Genomic DNA, 19,104 nt, shown 5'->3' with positions numbered 1-19,104 from the left:
TATCTATATATTTATATACTGGCCAGGATCATCTATCTATCTATTTCGGCCAGGCTCCTCTGTATAAATCTATCTATAAATCTATCTATCTAGACAGATCTAGATAGATAGATATCCTAGCCAGGATCTTCTATATATGTGTGTGTGTGTGTATATCCTGGCCAAAATCCTCTATATAAACATCAATTTATGTTTATATAGAGAGAAAAGAAAGAGCTTAGGTTTTCACATTCCCAAGCGCAACTATTATGAGAGGTGGCAACACGCTGGCATGGTGTGTGGTCAATCCTAGTCAAAGCATTCATGAGCATTTCTGAGGCAACTCATTGATGCTGCACGTGCAAAACTCAAGTCGTTCTTGGGGAGTTGTGACAGACTTTTGGGCTTCTTGTCAGCACTTCCTTAGGACTGCTTGCCACAAAATAAAGAAAGGCTTCACTTTGGATGACCTAGTCCTCACACAATCACTGGCAGTTACAGTGAGCAGTATAAAATAAAGAAGATGCTCATCATTGCATACTCATTTGCATAGTCATTCACATGCTTTTCAGTGTACCCTAGTTCAGAGGTTACCAAACCCATGGTGCAGTAGGGTTGGCTGCTGGTTCAGAAGTGCTTGGCATACTGCAGACCTGCAGTCAACCCTTTTTTATATTCAATATAAAAAAGGGTTGGTTGCCGGTCTGCAGTATGCCTGTCACTTCTAGTCTGCAGTATGCTGGTCTGCATTTTGCCAGTCTGTGGTCACTTCTGGTCTGCAGCCTAAAAAGGCTGGGAACCACTGCCCTAGTTTTTTCACCAAATATGATAATGTTGAGCTTCCAATACCATAGTTTCATATTTAAGACCAGGCAGTGCTGTGCGGTAGCTGCCCTGCAGTGGTGGAAGCTGGGGCACAGTTCAGAGTCCTTGCTCTTCAGTCATGCAAGCAGGGAGGGATGGAAGAGCAGGGCTGAATTAATGCATAGGCAAACTAGGCACATGTCTAGGGCCCTAAGTGAAGAAGAGGCCCAGTTTTGGTTATTTTACATATAATTATTGAGTGAAAAAAGTAATAGAAAAATTTCATCTTCAGCTGGGGGTCCATGAGTTTGTTTGCCTAGGGCCCACTAAAGGGTTAATCTGGCCCTGGAGAAGAGGCTGCTCAAAGCAAGGACATTGAAGCCCACCCAGGTTGAAAAGCAGCCTGAGCTATGGCTCAGGCAGGGATTGGTGTGCCCTGATCGCCTTTCAAGGGCGCTGAGGATTGCCATGCAATTTTAGCCCTGCCAGCTGAGACTAAAGCCCAGGGGTTCCTGGCTAGAGGCTCTTGGACCCCTGCTGAGGATCAGGCCATTTGCCACATTTGGGATCAGGAAATAATTTTACCCTGTGGTCAGATTGGTGTGGATGGTGGGAGGTTTGACTTGTTCTTGAATCACTGGAGTGTATTTTAGCAACCCTTGTCAGTGGCAATGGATAGTGGGTGCACGGGGGCACACATGCACCCCCTGAAAGCACCGGTGCACCCCCTGTCAGGCTGTGCTCCCCACTCAGGCAACAGGCAAGGGGTCAGGCAGGAGCACTGCCGCTGCTAGGAACGCTGGCCAGGGAGTGCAAGCGCTGGATGTAGTGGTGTGGCCAGTCGTTGAGATTGGCTGTGAGGGGGGACCCCTGCCTCCCGGTCAGTGCAATCGACTGGACACTGACTGGTTGCTGGGGGGGCATGTGCCCCCCTGACTAAGGCAACTCCAGTCGCCCCTGACCCTTGTCATGCTGGGACACTGACTGCCCTTGTCCCCACTGCTTTCCCTGTGGCAGATGAGGGTGCTTTTGATGTCTGGGTAATACGTCTCGTAGCTGTGCCACAACGTTGATCGCACAGTTTTAGGTATAGGTTAAACAGCCTTGGTAGGGGATGGTTTGGATATGGATGACTGCTGCCAAGCAAGGGGGTTGGACTAGATCAGCGTTTCTCAGTCCATGGGTCATGACACAAAAAGTGGGTTGCAAGAATATATGAAAGGGTCACGAACAAACTTTAAAACTAGATTATCCTTTAATGGAGAAAAACATTGAAAACATGCGTTTTCCTTTGCAGGCTGGCAGAGTTACAGCCTGAAAGGGACTGTTTGGGGCCACACACTCCTCCCTGCCCCACACACCTACTCCCTGCTTCACACAATGGGGGTCTGGGAACAGGGGCAGCCAGTTGAGAATGAGGGCCAAATGGATTGGGACTGCCCATCCATGTTTACAAATGGTTCTTGGTACAAAAATGGTTGAGAACCACTGAATTAGATGACTTCCAGGGGTCCCTTCAAGCCATATTTTACTATGACTATGAAAGGTGCTGCAGGCATCAGTCAGGACATAAACTCAGAAACTTTGACTAGGAATCCACAGTACTGAAAACAGGGGGAGCCACTGTGGGATTTCTGAGCTGTCTGCCACAGAAGAGTGGCTCCAAATGTTTTTCTGCAGGCAAAGAAAGAGTGAAAGCTAACATGGCATTTCTGAGGGGTGCCTTCAGTCTAAAATGGTTAAGAAGCCCTGGGAAAAAGACAATTACTTCTCTGGGGCAGTGCTAACACAGCAGGTCAGTTGTAGTTTATCAAGATGAATAGTACCTTCAATGCTACTCCTGGGAGATGGCATGCAAGCGGTCAAACTGGCAGGTGGGAGTCAAAGTAAAGGGGTGCAAGGTAGCTCGCTGATTTAGATAACCTTTGCAGCACCCACTCTTTGGCTTGTGCACTAAGAGCTGCCCCCTCCTGCTTCAGTGGATGTGAACCACTACAACAGCATGAGATCCCACCTGCTCTGTTGGATTCTCCCCATGTGCGTCAGTGCCCTTCTCATTGACCATGCTTAGTTTTTTGTGGGGGTGAAAAAGGTAAAAAAAGAGTCTGGTAGTCTCCTAAGTGCCACACAGTGAGTGGCATGAATATGCCACTCACTGTATAACCTGTCCAGTTTTCATTTGTGCCTAAGCCTGTCTGTACAGACACTGTATTGATCTACAGTAAAAGAGCTAACAATGTAGACCCTTAAATTATAACGAGGAATCTGAGATTATAGTTAGTCTCAGGTACTCAGATGACTGGAACAGTTCATATTCTCACACCTTTATTCGCATTTGATATTTTTTTCAAAGAAGAGTCTAAAAATTTTTTTGTTTTAAGCTAAGATCTTTGAAAAAACAAGACAAGTATAAGGTTGCCAACTCATTTCAATTCAAGCATTGATTCAAACTGAATCAATGCTCTGGGGAGTGTATGCTTTTCAAATTTAAGAATTAACCATCCTGAAAGGGCTACATTTCTCTGTTAATTCACACCTAAATTGAAGGGACAACATAACCTGGGAAAAAAGAACTCAGGTATCTAAACTGTGTGTAATTACAGGAGACATCTTATGTTACGGAGGCGGAGAGAAGTTTGTACAAACAAATCTATCTTCCTGCTATTTAATAGCACTTTCTATGTCCCAACTTTCACCATTTTATCTGTCTGATCATTCATTATAAATGTTGCTTGAATGGAACACTGTGAAGCCCTGATCATGCAATTGGATCCATGCAAGGTAAATGCTTGAGCCTGCATAATTCAAATGCGAAATATTCTCCTAGTAGCATTGCGTAGATAATGGCTTAATATATTATGGACTAATAAATTCTTATCCCTTCAGATGCTAAATACTATTATCTGTAGTATACCCATTTTGTTCTCAGCTACATCAGTGTAAATCCAAAATAACTCCATAGAAGTCAAGGAGATTTTTCTGGATTCATATCAAAGCCTTGCTGGATGAAAGAGTGGAGTAGGTACCTTGCAGGGTCTATGGAACCTTTTTCTCTTGAAAATGTTAAGAGGAGTCCAGTCAAAACATCAATTGGAGATAATCTAGGTATATCTGATTCTGCCTCAGGGCAGATTGGATTAGATAATTTTGAAGTTTGCTGCCCTACTCTTTATGATTCTTGGATAAATTAACTATCCAGAATAAAAGTATCCACCCAGGTGGTTAAGCCAGTATAACAACAGTGTTATATTGATATGCTGATAAATTTTCCCTTGTCTATAAGCACTAAGTACCTCAACATCCTAAGGCATTTACTTGAATTGTTTCTGTTCTCAACATATACAACACATGAACTGAGTCTTTGTCTTATCAGGCTCATCAGGGAGAATATTTCACAAGCTACACCCCAGTTGTCTCAAGAAACAACCTTGCCCTCCCTTCTTTTATGTACTCCAGGCTTGGATTCCCAGCAAAATGATTTGGGGGAATCACCAGGAGCCCATTTTGAGATACTCTAACTACTGTATCTACTTATATCTAGCACTGCAGAAGCTGCATGATTAAGGATTCCAAAGCAGGAATAGCAGCAATTGTCTTTCTCCAATGTGGAATAGCAGCAATTGTCTTTCTCCAATGTTTCTTTCACAGCTCCTACAAAAAGCTGTGAAAGTACAAACCCGGTGACCTTCATCTGGAGAATTAACAAGCATCCCCTTATTCAGGCTGATTTCATTCAAAGAGTGAAGAACTTGGGTCAACCCCTGGAGAATAATCACCCATTTCTGTGCCAGCAGGGAATGTTCCTGCTTACTGGTGGTGTTGGTGGTGGGGTACAATATTAAAAACTGAGAAGGGCCCCATGCCAACCCCCTGATGCATGCCTGTGATCAGTCTGGGTTTTTGGATTTAGCTATGTTGGTCTAAGGGCATAGGAAGGCAAGGTTCTTTGAATAAATGTGGTATTTTTTATTAGACCAACTGAGTAGCTGGGAAAAAGAGTTCTTGGCAAGCTTTCAGGCGCAGTCACCCTTCTTCAAAGCTTCGGGAGCCTCTGCTGTTCTGAGACTCCAAGAAATGAAACCATTCCTTGGAGTCTCAGAACAGCAGAGGCTCCCTATGCCTGGAAAAGTGACTGCGCCCAGAACCTTGCCAAGAACTTTTTTTCTAGCTACTCAGTTGGTCTAATAAAAGATATCACATCTACCCAAAAAACCTTGCCTGCTTGTAATCACTCTACCAACTTAAAGAAAAGCAGATCAGTGCAGGGAGACTTTTCCCCAGCTGTCTGTTGACCCCAAATCCTCAAGGGTCAGTGTGGCAGAGGCGGTATCTTTTATTAGATAGTTACAACCTTTATCCCATTTCTCGAGGGCGGGATTTATGCCCTTTTTAGCCTATGTGAAGCACCTGGACTTTGACACTTCAGATGGGGCTGGCAGATGGGCATATACAGCCAAAACCACTCCTCTAGGAGGAAAAAAACCCCAAGCCCACAAGCAGTCGCACCCTAGCGGAGCCTAAGCAACGGAAGGTTCAGGCTGCGCACCGCCCGCTGCCATCCGACAGCAGCCAAGGAGACAAAACCACGCCCCCCCCCCCCCCCGCACCTGCGTATTGCGCTAGGTTGGGAACAATTTCACTCCACGTGGGGGCAGAGGGACACATTAAGGCCTGCGCAGTGCTAGAAGAGAAGCGTTTTCACTTCCCTCGGCGTGGAGGGGAAAAAAAAAAAAGACAACGCGCTTGCGCAATGCGCATGGGTGGGCACTTTCTCACTTCAGCCCCTCTCAGGCGCTGGGGTGGTGTAGTCCGCCCTTTAAGTCTCCGCCCACTGCTGGCGGGGCGGGGCTGGGGTAGCTGCGTGCTTGCTTGCTCGCTCGCTAGCGCGGCTGGTTGGGGGGATGCTGCGTGCGGGGCTGGGACGGAGCGTGGGGCTCAGGCCCCTCCGGCCCAGCGCCCCGGGGGCGGCCGCCTGCACGGCCCGCAGCAGCGGCCGGCTGCCAGGTAGCTGCGTGGGCACCGGCGGCGGGCAGGGGCTTGGCAGGAGCGAGCGGGGGGGGGAGGGGTTTGACTGGAGTGGGGTGTCCCGCTACCGTATTTTCTCGCCTACCTCTGCACCCATCCTCCTCAATTGCACACTTCCCCCAGATGAGGGTGCATGAAGTGTGGAAGCCCCTAGGTGCGATTCCTGCCCCGCAGGGCAGCAGCCCAGGGAGTCGGTTGGCTTCTTACAACAGTCTTTCCCTCTGTAAATGTCCTGGTGTCTAATGCCTCTTTCTCCTGGCCCTTGGGCTGGCTGCTGGGCTCGCTGTTTTGCAGCCATCTGAGCTGTTCCACATGGCTCTTTAGCTTGTATTCCAAATCCTAGCTCAGCTGGCCAAGACCAGGCTTCAGTAGCCACTAGGGATTCAGCTTTGGTTGTGCAGGATGAGGAAAGGGAACTCAGCTGAAGATTAGGCTCTGAGCAGCTGTGACTGGCCGAATCTTTTTTTTTCCCCACCCTTCCTTTTAGCCTTTTAACAACAAGGCTTGAGCTGTGTCTGGGGGCATGTGGTATGCGAGATAATAAGATCATGTCTTGTCACTGCAGCACACCAGAATTGCCCTGGTTTGGGAGTGAGCTACTCCTGTTAGCATTCAGAGAAGTTCATTTTGGTGACTGATTTATTTAGTTTTTGATTGGATCAGGGATTGGACTTTACTTCTCAGTTTGGCTGCATTGGCCTCGTTATTGACCTGATTCCACGTGACTGCTCTTCTTTTCTCCTCCCCCAGTGAAAGGTCCCAGGAGGATTTAATATTCTGCTGTGGGTGGGAAACACTTTCAAGCATTTGGATTTGAATGTGGCCAACTCAGAATGGAAAACTGATCTGGTCATGTTAAAAATAAAGGGAGAGTTGGGAGGGCCTGGGTCGGAGGCAAAGACTAGGAAGGTGCTGGTGGTAGTTGTAGTACCATTGATCTAAAAAAGAGTTGCACCTTATACACAAGAAGTGGGGAGTTATTTTGGGCAGAGGGCCGCTTACTGAGTTTTGGCAAGCCATCAAGGGTTGCATGACAGGCAGCTAGGGGCAGATGAATGTTGATTTTCTAAATTTTTTAGGGGCCCCGTGGGCCGGAAAAAATGGCCTGGCAGTCTGCATCTTGCCCACCCCAGTTATAGACCAACTAATTCAGAGATGCATTGGAAGCAACAGCTAACTAGCAGCTAATGAATTGAGTGGTTGATTAAAATTTATGCATGTCTGAATAGGTTAGTCTGAGGTGTGGCTCTGCTTTGCTTACTGTCTAAGTCCATATTAACACAACTAACTGCCTCTCAGCAATATAAAGAGTGTCTGCATTTCTGGTGTTGATATCCAGCTGCTTGAAATGCAAGCAATCAAGTGGGGTCTAGTTTTAGACCTAAGCAACCTGTTGCAGAGCTTTTTACTGTATTTAGGAATCTGTAATTCTCTCCTCTCCTGCAAACCTTTTTTTTTCTTTTTCCCCCTTTTAATGAAGAAAACTCGCTTCTGCTGGCAATTTAAAAGGCAGAATTGAGATCTTCATTTTCCTGTTTATTTATTCAAAAAGCACACAACAAATAATGACAACTGCACTACAATGATTAGTTTCAGGATAAAAAATATCCTAACTCTAATATACTATAAAATAGCTTTCTGCATTGGTTGGTTACTTATGTTTAAATATATATCAACAGCAGTGACTTCACTGCTTGTTAGAAATTGTGGGAGTCTTGAGTTTAAAACAGAAGACTGAGGAGATTTGGTAAAAGCTTTCAGCTACCTGAAGGGTGGTTCCAAAAAGGATGCAGACTGTTCTTGGTGGTGACAGATGACAGAACAAGGAGCAATGGGCTCAAGTTGCAGCAAGAGAAGTTTAGGCTGGGTATTAGAAAATACTTTCTCACTAGGAGTGTAGGAAAGCACTGGAATGGGTTACCTAGACAGTCTGTGGAATCTCCATCCTTAGCATATTTTAAGACCCAGCTCAACAAAGCCCTGGCTAGAATGATCTAGTTGAGCAAGGGGTTGGACTAGATGACCTCCTGAGGTCCCTTCCAACCCTAATTTTCTATGATTCTAAAACACTTTCAGGCTGTGGACAGAAGTGCTATTGAAGTACTTCATATGACTTGGAAATGTTCCAGGCAGTGAATGTACAGACATGAATGGCTAAAAAAGCACTTAAAAAATGGTCCAAGTGCTTTAGAAGTGATCCTTAAAGAATGAGGGGTTTGCTTCATTCTTTGATATTCTGTAGTGGTCCACTTCTCCCTTCCCTCTTCTCCCCATGGAGGGTGAGTGGGAAGAGCTAAGGAGACAGCAGTGGAGCACTTTCCTGCATGCTGTACTGTACTTGGGAACCTCTGGAAGTTTTGGAGGCCAGGAGACATGTAGGGATTACAGACAGGCATGCAGGAGCTCTCCAACCAGGGGAAGCATGCTATTGTGACAATTTTCAAGTGCTTGATGATAAGGTACAGGGATGGCTGCAGAGCCACATGGTACTAAAGCCCTCCGAATTTGTGCTCTAAACTGGAGTGGAATCTGAGGCTTTTCAAATGCATGTTTGACCACAGTCACTGAGTCTGCAAAGTTTGTGGCCTATGGCAAAACTGGACTGAATGTACCAGATCCTGTCCAATTTTGGAAGTTTGTGGCCTTGTTTTTTGTTTCTCTGAGAGACCTATTTGTGAAAGGTGCATGTGATTGTCTAGTGGTACAGGATAAGAATTGGGAGCTTTATAATTTAGAATAGCTAACAGTTTTGGGGAGGTTGGAAAAATGGAGAGCTGGGTTTGAGAAATTTGGACCTTCTGTCTTCTACAGATGTGCTTGTGGAACTGTACTTGTAAGTAAAAGCTGTGATTCATATGGCTAGGGATGACCACCCTGCTCTTAAATGGGATGACCACCCTGCTTGAAACTTAAGCATATACTTAAGTTTCTTGCTCAACTAGGGCCCCTAAGTGAGTTGATGCTTGATAAAGCTCTAAGTGATTTATATTAAAACTGTGTGCACATGTATTTTATATTTTTATCTAGTATTGTTGTTAGAATTTTCCAATCTCCCCAGTATGTCCTGTCCCACAAACAACTAAGAAGCACATATTTCAGCAAGCAAATTTTAACATACTGTCTGGTCTGCATATTTTGCACTTCCCTGGAAGCAGTAGTGACAGTAGCAACAAAAAATAACAACAATATTGAAACCCAAGGAGAGATTTGCATTCATTAAGCAAAATGTTTTAAGAATCAAGAACAGAATGCTGCATTTTTTTTCACTGTGCCATGTTTTCAATGAAAATATTTTTAATAGTAACCTTGAATTCCCAATGCCTTCTAATGTTCTTTATGCATACTTTGTGACACAGAGAGGGAGTATTTCAGTCTTCTGCATAATTTCTCTATGTTTTATGTCTCTTTTCCTTGCTTGAGCAAATACACAAGTAGAAAAGATATGTTTTTCCTGGCACTGCCATGGCCATGCAACCTTTGTAGTGTTTACAGAATGCTGATTGCATGTTATATAGTGTAAGTAAAGAAAAATGCATTGCTGTAGTATCAGAACAACTTTCACATAATTATTTAAGCTTCTCTATATCCCTCGGAGGGAGGGAAGCAGGGTGATCTTCATTTTATGGGTAGAAAAACTGAGTCACAGAGAGGCGAAGTGCCCAAGGACACCTGGGAAATTATTCCTCCCAACACCATGTAGTGCCTTTGATGGTATTTTCAGGGATGCCAGAAATGCTATGGGGAGAAGGGGAAACTAAAAGGGAAGATAACGTGCCGATAGATAGGACCCTGTGTTTACCCTTTATATGTGCTAAGAGACGGAACAAACATTTCCCCAGTTGGTACATCTTGTCTGCTTTTTAAAGTGCCCTTTACAACATGAAAAAAAACATTTGCCATACTTCTGTTTGCATAGGTCAAATCTTTCAGCATCTGGGGACTCTGCTTGTGTCAATATGTTGTTAGTTTTAATATATCTGTGTTCTTGATATTGATTGTTGTGGCTTTTATTAGATCTTTCTTTGGTTTGCTCTTTCTAGGTTTCAAGCTTGCATTTGTGAACAGCAAATTCAAAAAATAATTAAAGCATTTACACTACTGCTAAAAGGTGTCTAAACCTGGTTTTGTAATGCTAAACACATTAGCAGTGCTTTCCTGCTTTGAGATGTTTAATGATAAATGTTAACTAATTAATTCTCATGCCAAGAACAGAAGGTTTTATTTATCCCTAATTAACACATGAAAGCAGAGAATAATAAAGGAGATAGTTCAGACTTTAGCAGAAGGATGCAAGTCTTCCGAAAAACAAAACACTGAATCTGTTTTATTTTCCTTTTAAGGTGGTAATATCCTGAAGCCACTGGATGGTGTGAAAATTCTTGATCTGACAAGGTGTGTGATATCTGCTTGTAATGCAACATAGCCTTTCTAGATTTAAATGCTTTGATAAAATAACCAAGAAAATCTCTTGTTTAATGCTGCAGGGTGCTTGCAGGACCCTTTGCAACAATGAATTTAGGAGACCTAGGAGCAGAAGTTATTAAAGTGGAAAAACCAGGTAAGGCTTCTTTATATCGTAAGAGTGTCTTTCAGTATTAGTTATAATCTGTTCTTAGTTTTCTGTTCTCCCCCCTTTGTGCTGTTGTGAAGAGTGCCCTACAACATGTGGAAAATCTGTTTGACTTATCGTTGGGACTTTTAAGGAGAAAAATGCAGATTATCCCCTTTAAAGAAGGAAACCACAGGAGGAAACCTTCCAGCCTACAAGGAGCTTCTTGGGACTAGGAGGAGTGAGGGAAGTGCGATTGCAGGCAGGGGGCACCACATGCATGTGAATGCGTTAACATGTGGCTGACATATAGCCAGGTAGGGTGGTGGAAGCAGCCCTGGCAGCTGGTAAGTCTGTGGGGGCAGGGGTTGGAGGGCAGGGGCTTGGGAACTGTCCAGGGTGCTGCGTGGGCCACGTGTGGAGGGAGGGAGGTGTCCAGGTGTTGGGGCTGTGGTGGGGCAGGGGAGCTGAGACAGAGTTTGGTGCCTTTGGGTGGGCCCTGCCACCAGCACCATAGAGCTGGGCTCATTGGCAGTACCAAATGCCATTTTAGCCCCCTGTCTCTCTGCAGCCCCTATAGCAGAGGAAGGGGGTAGAGGGGGGTCCTTCGGGGGTGGTGTGTCACTGTGTGGCCTGTGCAGAGGTGCCAAGGGCCAGTGCCCATGGTGTCAGGGACCGGGTGGCCAGAAGATGCTGCCCAGGGCGGGGCTGTGGCCAGGCCATTTGGTGTAGTACAGGAGCTCTAGCCAAGGATGGGGGGATGCCACCTCCTCCTCCTTCCAGCCCATGATGAGGCCTGGAGCTTCTCGCCCTCCTCTTGCTGTCTGGAGCATGATCAGGCTGAGTGTGGTGTTGGTCTTCCCCTCCATGCTGCAGCCCCAGCAGCAGCCTGTAACACGGTGCCCCAGCTGCTGCCTGTGATTCTACATGTGGTGCAATGTATGTACCTCACCCTGCAGACCACCAGCCTGCGAGTCCATGCAGGGTTGGGCAGCTGAGGGCCCGCTCTGGCAGGGCTGGGGGGGCAAGAGGCTGCAGGTCCAGAGTGAGGGGCACCAGCAGGGCTGAGTGGGTTGTGGGGTGGGGTCAGCAGGGCCAAGGGGTTGTGGGGTGGGAGTAAGGGGCACCAGTATGGCTTGTGGGGTTGGGAACTTGGTTGGAAGTGAGGGGCACCACCAGGGACTGGGGGTACTGTGGGTTGGAAGTGAGGGACACTGGTGGGGATGGGGGCTGCAGATTGGGAGTGAGGGGTATCAGCAGGGTTGGGGCTGTGGGTTGGGGGTGTGGGGAACCAGAGGGGACAGGGTGCTGTGGCTTGGGAGTGAGGGGCACTACTGGGAACAGGGGCTTTTGGTTGGGAGTGAGAGGCACTGGCATGGGGAGGAGCAGGGAGCTGGCATATCAGGACTGCTCAGTGCCACAGAACAGTGGTACGACAGCCGCAGCTGGATCCATGTCCTGGTGAGTGAAGGGGTCAAGGAGAGCTTTGATTTTTCTGTGATTAAAAACCCTCCAAATCAAATGCCAAAATATTAGAATTTATTTTATTATATTGATTGAGGCACTGGTAGGCTTCCACATTTCTTTACTATATATAAATATATCAATAAAACATTGTGTTAAACTGATATCTGTGTACATAGTGGCAGAAAATGCAGAAAAACATGGATTTTAGGTTTTTTAAATTGGAGAATTCATGTGTGTGTGGTTTTTGTTTTGTTTTGTTTTTTCTTTTTTAATTGGTGAATTTGTGATTTCTTAAATGGGGATCCTGGTTTTCTCTGTTTATCAAAGACCTGGGGGTATATAGTCTAATGGCCAGGCAAGGAATATTGTGATATGATTTTTTGGATGGTGAGGAAAGGGTATAATGTCATGACTTAAATGACATTGCAGTGGAGTATAGTTGGGGCAAACAAGTATAACGCGTACTTTCCCTAAAAAGCAATTGTGAATGATAGTGCAGTTTATGAGAATATATTGATTTAAGAGTGATAAGAGTTGGGATTAACCTAACTCTACTCTACGGACAGAAGTAGTTTGAAATGAAGAAATTGTTTTGTACCTAGAATTGGTAACTACACTGATGGCATCGCTGATTACTGGTGACACAATACACTTTATGCGGTGACTTTGCTAGATCTTGCAAGATGGTGGTCCTACAATTAGCACTGTATATTACCCTGTGAAATATCTCTGATTCTATGGGGATCTTTACACATGCTTTACAGCATCTCATGTGTTCTGTGTCCTGCACTTCAGAACGGTGGCAGGGGTGCTGTAATTAAAGCTCGTGGAACAAACTTTAGTTAAAGCCCTCCCCCCACTGCCATTTTGAATACACGGGACCCCGAGACTGCTGGAGCATCTAACTAGAACGCTCCAGTGACTTGATTAGTCGAGTCGGATCCACCACCACGTTCTAATTCGAACATGTGGGAGCAGGTGTCGGACACGTGTATAAGTGCCCTTTAGCTTCATCACTTGTTTCTCAGTGAGGTCTTGGAAGTGCCGCAGAAGCACTCCCATTCTGTTTGACCTCTGGAAGGAAAATACACCATCTGCTTTTACAGCTGGATTTCGTGAATCCTTGGCGTCTGGCATATTAATCAGACATCTGTTACTTATCGAAACACCAAGCTTGTAACTGGTCATTCCAGGCTCTTTTCTTCCATTAATACTCAGTGGATTTCCACATCTAACTCCCACTAATGTAACATAAACCTGTGTGCTTGTGCAAAATTTTAGTATTGGGTTCCTGACACTGTGAATATAGAATCTTAATTTTGTCTGATCCTTTATCGCAGCAATTATGAATTGTAGGACTGGTGCTTCTCACCACAGGGGTGCAATAAAGGCTTCGTAACAGTGCCTGGATGCCATAAAGTGATGCAGCCAGACCTCACAATATATGTAATAAATTAAGTCTTCTTACTTATATCAATATTGTATGTAGTGGAATCCTAGAAGGTCCATGCACTGATGCACTTTCCCCCCTTCAGTTCTACAGTAATTAGCACATGCAGTGTAATCCTAGGGAGTGGTGATGGTCAAAGCTTTTGTAGTGAGCTTTCAACATCTACATGTCATAACACTTTCATTTGGCAGCTTATGAAATTAGATTTGTACAAAGGAGAAAAAACTGCCATATTAATTTTAATCCAAGATGAAGATTTCCCTCATTCAACTTTGTCGTGGGGAGGGATGGGGGAATTCCTTGTCTTGGATTCAGGTACAAGGTAGGGGTAGGTGGTGGTGGTGGCAGCTACTACTGTTGTTCCTACAGTTCCAACTCCAGCCTGAGCCCGAGTTGGTGTTGGAGTCAGAGCTGCAGAAGCCACCTGCCCCCTGCAGCTTCTGCCCTCTCCCCTCTACTGTGTACTATTGAATGTGGCTCCAGCTCCATCCTGTCTTGGGGCTAGAACTGTTGCTGTTGCTGCTGCTGTGTGGCCTGGCAGGGGACAGAGGTTCCATGTGCTCCATGTCCTGCACCTGACAGTAAGCCGTGGAAGGGGGCAGAGCCTGTGGGAGGCAGATTGGGGGAGAAGAGACTGCAGTGGGCAGAAACTGTTGGGACCAGGTAGTAGTAGGCAGAGGCTGAAAGGGCTTCAGTAGCAGGGACACAGGCACTGAAGCAGGGGGATAAATGATGGGGGCAAGAGGGCTGTCTGCCCTCCCCTCCTTTCTCCCCCACACCTCCTTGCTGCTGTTTTCAAATTTAAGGCAAACCTCTGATAATTAGATTCTATTCATGGGAAATGATACCAATTTATACATTTTCCATATAGAATCTAATTATTGGGGCATCATCTTACATTCAAGTAATCTTGAATTTGGATGGATAGGGTAACAAGGATTGGTTTGGATGGATGAAAAAAATGAATGTTTTTTGTCTGTAAGTCTTTATTGGTGTATTTACTTGGACATAGTCAAGGTGTCAGAAGAAGACAACAAAATGGACACTGGTATTTGCAAAATTAAAATCCATGTGTGAGAATTTGCTGTCACTTTTTTTTCTGTCTCTGTCAAGTCCTCCATACTACCCACCCTAGTACATTTAATTTTAGATAATATGCTTAGTTCTGTCCCTTTGCAAGGTTCTCAACTCTCAAACATGGTTGTTGCCATAGTTTTTAAAATCTTGATGCTTCCTGGCTGTCCCTTTCAAAGGAAGAGAGAGTGCCCCGGAGCTGTCCTCAGGGTTTTTTTTAGTTAGCTGATGGATGCCTACATAGGAACCAGTATAGATACATAGAAACTGGTACAGTTAAAAGTTAGGGGTAAGTCTTCCGTACCTAGATTAGGAAAAGCAACATTTAGTCCTGTCCATACTAATTCTAAAGGCTGTCTTGTGTTTATAAATGTCTCTATTGAAAATACACAGAAATGATCCTTTAGTGGGAAGAAACCCTCTAAAATCTGGACCAGATTTATGTTGAAAGTATCACTTTAAACCTTTGTGAACAACATTTTGGTAAGGCAAACAAGAAATAGAAATTTGTGTCCCACAAGGAGATGACGTTGATTTCTATTGCATTAGCCCAATGTTATGAATTTTAAAATGTATTTTGTACTGTGACAGAATAAACATGCACGTAACATGCACACTAGGACACATCTCATGCAAATAAGGGGGAAAGCAGGTGTTTTCCCATGGTGGTATTCTATTTCAGTAGTTTAATTCTCCCTGAGCTAAAGCCTTCCTTTGTGAACTTAAGCAGGAGGAGTACATGATGCTGCTCAAAGGTGAATACAAAGATAATTATTTTCTTCCTGAGTTTGGTCATTAAAGTGGCAGTAAGTTAGAGATATGAAGTAGCATTAAGTTATCAGGTGGATTAGTATCATATGAAACAAGACATTGGTGTTTAACGTAAAAATACAGTAATGATTTTTTTTTCAGTAATTTTGCAGTACTTTTTAAATATTGATTGCAAGTCTTTTGATTCATGGAATAAAAGGGGGTTTTGCTAACTTGTCCATCTCTCCTGAGATTAATTCTTATGCTCTCAGGGTGCTCAATACTGTCATCCAGCCCACAGGCCTCCCCTTGGGTCCAAAAATTTGGTGGCTGAGCAGTGGCAGTGTTAATTGTCACTCTCCAGTTGCCAAATTTCCAGACTCCTGGGGAGCCCTGCAGGTAGATTAGCATGGTCCTTTGTGCTAGATTGGTTAGTGTGGGTCCAAATCTGGCTTGCTGACTGGCCCTGCAGTACCCATGTGGCCTGTGGGACCAAAAGGTTGAGATCTATGGCTCTAATTACTGAATAGTTTCAAATAACTCTTCTCTCTTTTTCCCTTCTTTTATTTAATCACCCTATAAGAGAAATACTGCCTTTTCCTAAATGGGAAATTGCCCTTCACAAGACATGCAAGACTTAATTCCGGACAAGTGAAAGACTTTTTGCACATCAAATTGTTACAGCTTTAAAGTCTGATATCCCTGTGTATATAGAAATGGGATTTATGTGTCACTGAAAAATGTCACATGTCCATCCCTGCACAGAAGACTCGCGGCTCATTCTAGAAGTATTGGAGGTAAACTGATTGCAGGTGTAACTGTTTAGATACAGAAAACTCTTTTAGATCATATTTATAAATTTTGTTATGGCTGCCTTTGATTCTGGTACAGTTGGACTTACAGCAAATATAAACATAGCTAGAATTTATCTTATGCTTTTGGGAACAGCAAGATTCTTTGGTATGCTTTGGTTTAGCATAACATTTCTTTTTTTCACTTTGCACACCTTTTTTAGATATGAGGAAATGTTCTTCTTTGTTTTGTTTTAGGGAAATATTTACTTTTCTTAATTATTCCATATTGAATTTGTTTAGTTTAGTTTTCTTAAAATTTTACAGGTAGAGTAACAAACTCCAGGGCCTGCAGTTTTGGATGTATTCTCATTTTTAGCCTCCAGTATTGTACCTCACTGTGAACTTGAGGCATAAAGCTATGTCATAGCAGCTGCACCATTGTCATGTGTTTTTCTTATGTAAGCTTCCATGCTTTTCCTTAAAAAAACAAAACAAACAAAAAACCCTTTATTTTATTTTAAGAGAACCGCTAAAGCCAAACTGCTCTCTCCGTGTCCTCTACCTAAGCGTGAAATGTATCTGCAGTGAATACTTAGGAAAATTATTCTGTCACTTCAGCCAACCAGTCATCCTGCAACCATCCTTCTGTAGGGTTTCAAATCCTTTCACTTGGGAAAGTTTTGGTCCTTTCCCCATCGAATGCTGACAGGCAGGTAAATCTGAAGAACGTTTTATTCTAAGTATCTTGCCTATGGAGAGACAGCGGCATCTTGAAGTTAAAATATAGGCCCAATATTTCTGAGACCTGTGTTCTGTTACCAAATTTGTGTTGTGACACAAAGGTAGTCTAGTATGGTCTTTGAGTTTCCAGTGTTTGTAAAATGGGAGGGAAATCAGGGTATTTGGTAGCAATATTTCTGTTCTACAGTAGCATTGTTAGGCTTGACATGTTAGAAATGCACTTTAGCTCCTTATATGAGAGAAGGGTATTGTTGGCAGAACTTGAAATAGGACCATGTAGAATAAATGTTGGTATTTTCCAAAGCTCCACCCCAAAATGTGCAGGTGTTGGGGATTGCCATTTATGATATGCTTGCACAGTGTGTAGCACTATTGAGCCCAAACTTGTTATGGGCTTTAGGCACTACTACAATAGAAATATTAGTAGAAATAATATGTAATCACACACATTCTTCCGAGCAACTCCAGGATTGCCTCCTCTCGCCATGAGTTTTGAATTCCTGTATAGGTAACACGTGGTTGAAGTCTAGGCACAATAGGCATCTCCCTATTGTTAGTTCTTAGAGTTATGCGATTACATCTTAGTCTAAGTTTTCACTTACAAATAGTTCTCCAGTAAAAGGAGGAACAGCAGCAACAGGGCAGAAGCTCCCAGGTCCCTTATGCTTTGTCAGAGCAGACCAGGTCTCCATTGCTCTGGGCAGTTTGGATGTTTACGGCATTTTGGAAGTATTGGAAGTAAGGAATTCAGGATTGTATTAGCCAACTTTGAATAGACTTAGGCTGTATCGGCATATTCAAATGATCTGGGAGAATTTTCCCAGGTTTGTTCTGGTAGAAGAACTTACCTGGGAACCCCTGAAGAGTCATTTGAAGTCTGAGCCCTTGAAGACCAGAGAATTTGTAGTGCTGATGTACACGTGTCTTGGCATACTCTGCAGGTTCCCTCAGTCTGCCCAGAGACAGATGGGAGCAGTGCACAGGGTAACCCTGATTGGCTGACCCAGATTTCTGAGAGTTAGCCTGTGTCTCCGCGCAGCACAATGTGAGATTGTGAAGGAGTGTATTCTGCTCCCTGCTTGGTTGGAGCAGCAAAGTCCAGTGAGTAATATGCTATCTCACTGGGGAGGGGGAAACGGGAATGGATGGGAGAAAAGCACTCTGGGATGCTGAGGGACGGTGTGCCTTCTCTCAGAAAAAAACCTGTACAGAAATTTAGTTCCCCAGGAGCACCTCTTCTGAGAGTAATTTAACTGTGGTTGTTCCTGGGTTATTTTTTTCTTGGACCAAGGCAGTGGATATTTTTTATTTGGGAGAAAAGTCTTGAACATCTGTACACTTTACAGGAGAAACTGAATGTCTGCATCTGTTCTTAGACTTAGAGGGCCTGCAGGCCCCTTGGACTTTTTCAGGAAAAAGATGGTTATCTTCTTTGTGCATTACCACTAGTGAAATCAAAATGAAATGTCACTCATACCATGTTTTCCCTTTTCTTTTTACATGTTATGACCAGTGGTGCAATACTTAATACATGAACATCTAAATCATTTGAATGAATGCCTTTTAGAGATTAATGGTGAAATGCTGATCTAAAACAAGTATAACATCAGTTCTACATAGTGTGCAGTTCGAAGATTTTCTTCATAACATTAAAGGTGAAACACCCCCTTTGTTATTGCTTTCTAAAAATTTTAAATTTTGGAGGATGAGATGCCAACCTAAAAGGGAGTGCTTGATTACCAACTCAGTACAATCCAGTCCAATTCAAGTCCTGAATATTTATTTTCAAGCATGTTAACAGCTAGTGTTTATGTAGAAGTTGTCCACATTTTTTTTGATGTTCATATCAACACTTGTTTTGTACTTTTTGTGCTTTGGCTGCGATAAAAATATTTTTAAATGGTCAGAACAATGGCAAAAATATGTCTGTTTTGCTTAATCATGTTTGGGAGTTTGGTTTTACACTTATAAAATATTTAAAAAATGTATAATATTGAACTGTTTATTGTGGTGATTAAAGGATGTGTTTTGACTGTGCTAGCTGATACTTAAGACAGTGAATGGTGAACTGGGAGAAGAACACTGTTCATTTTATGCATGTTTGCCAGTGTCTTCATTGCAGCGTAACAAGGCACTATATAAGAATATAACATTCTTTCCAGGAGCTGGTGATGATACAAGAGCCTGGGGGCCACCTTTTGTTGGAACAGAAAGTGTTTATTATCTCAGTGTAAATCGGAATAAAAAGGTAAGTGAAAGCTTGACTGTTGTGCATGGTGGTTTAATTTTTTTTAAAGCCAAACATAATAATTTGTGTACTAAGTTCTCTAAATTATTTTTCTAGTAGTGTTAGAGACTGGAGTCTGCTGAACAGCAGCATTGTTTTTGAAAAATCAGAAAAATGTAACCGGTAGAAATCAACAACTAACAATTTAAGCTAGATTTCTAAATATTAGTTTATTTTGAATATT

The 19,104-nt window shown here is 43.6% G+C and overlaps 1 protein-coding gene across 2 annotated transcripts in view; it reads left to right on the top strand.

Moving 5' to 3' along the window:
• Window positions 1-5,616: 5,616 nt before the first annotated feature.
• The window catches only part of SUGCT (succinyl-CoA:glutarate-CoA transferase), a 538,710-nt gene continuing 525,222 nt past the window's right edge, over window positions 5,617-19,104 (top strand). The window contains exons 1-4 of one of the 2 annotated variants that reach the window (XM_090050066.1): window positions 5,617-5,787; window positions 10,149-10,200; window positions 10,293-10,366; window positions 18,796-18,881. In XM_090050066.1, the coding sequence (XP_089906192.1) occupies window positions 5,685-5,787; window positions 10,149-10,200; window positions 10,293-10,366; window positions 18,796-18,881 (315 nt within the window). In that variant the 5' untranslated portion in view covers window positions 5,617-5,684. The remainder of the gene's footprint in view (window positions 5,788-10,148; window positions 10,201-10,292; window positions 10,367-18,795; window positions 18,882-19,104) is intronic. The other variant, XM_090050065.1, reaches the window with a different exon arrangement.

Source organism: Crocodylus siamensis, chromosome 5 (assembly GCF_052110815.1).
Source record: "Crocodylus siamensis isolate JL-2025a chromosome 5, ASM5211081v1, whole genome shotgun sequence".
In the NCBI taxonomy this organism is placed as follows: Eukaryota; Metazoa; Chordata; order Crocodylia; family Crocodylidae; genus Crocodylus; species Crocodylus siamensis.
This window is presented reverse-complemented; position numbering and strand designations above follow the sequence as displayed.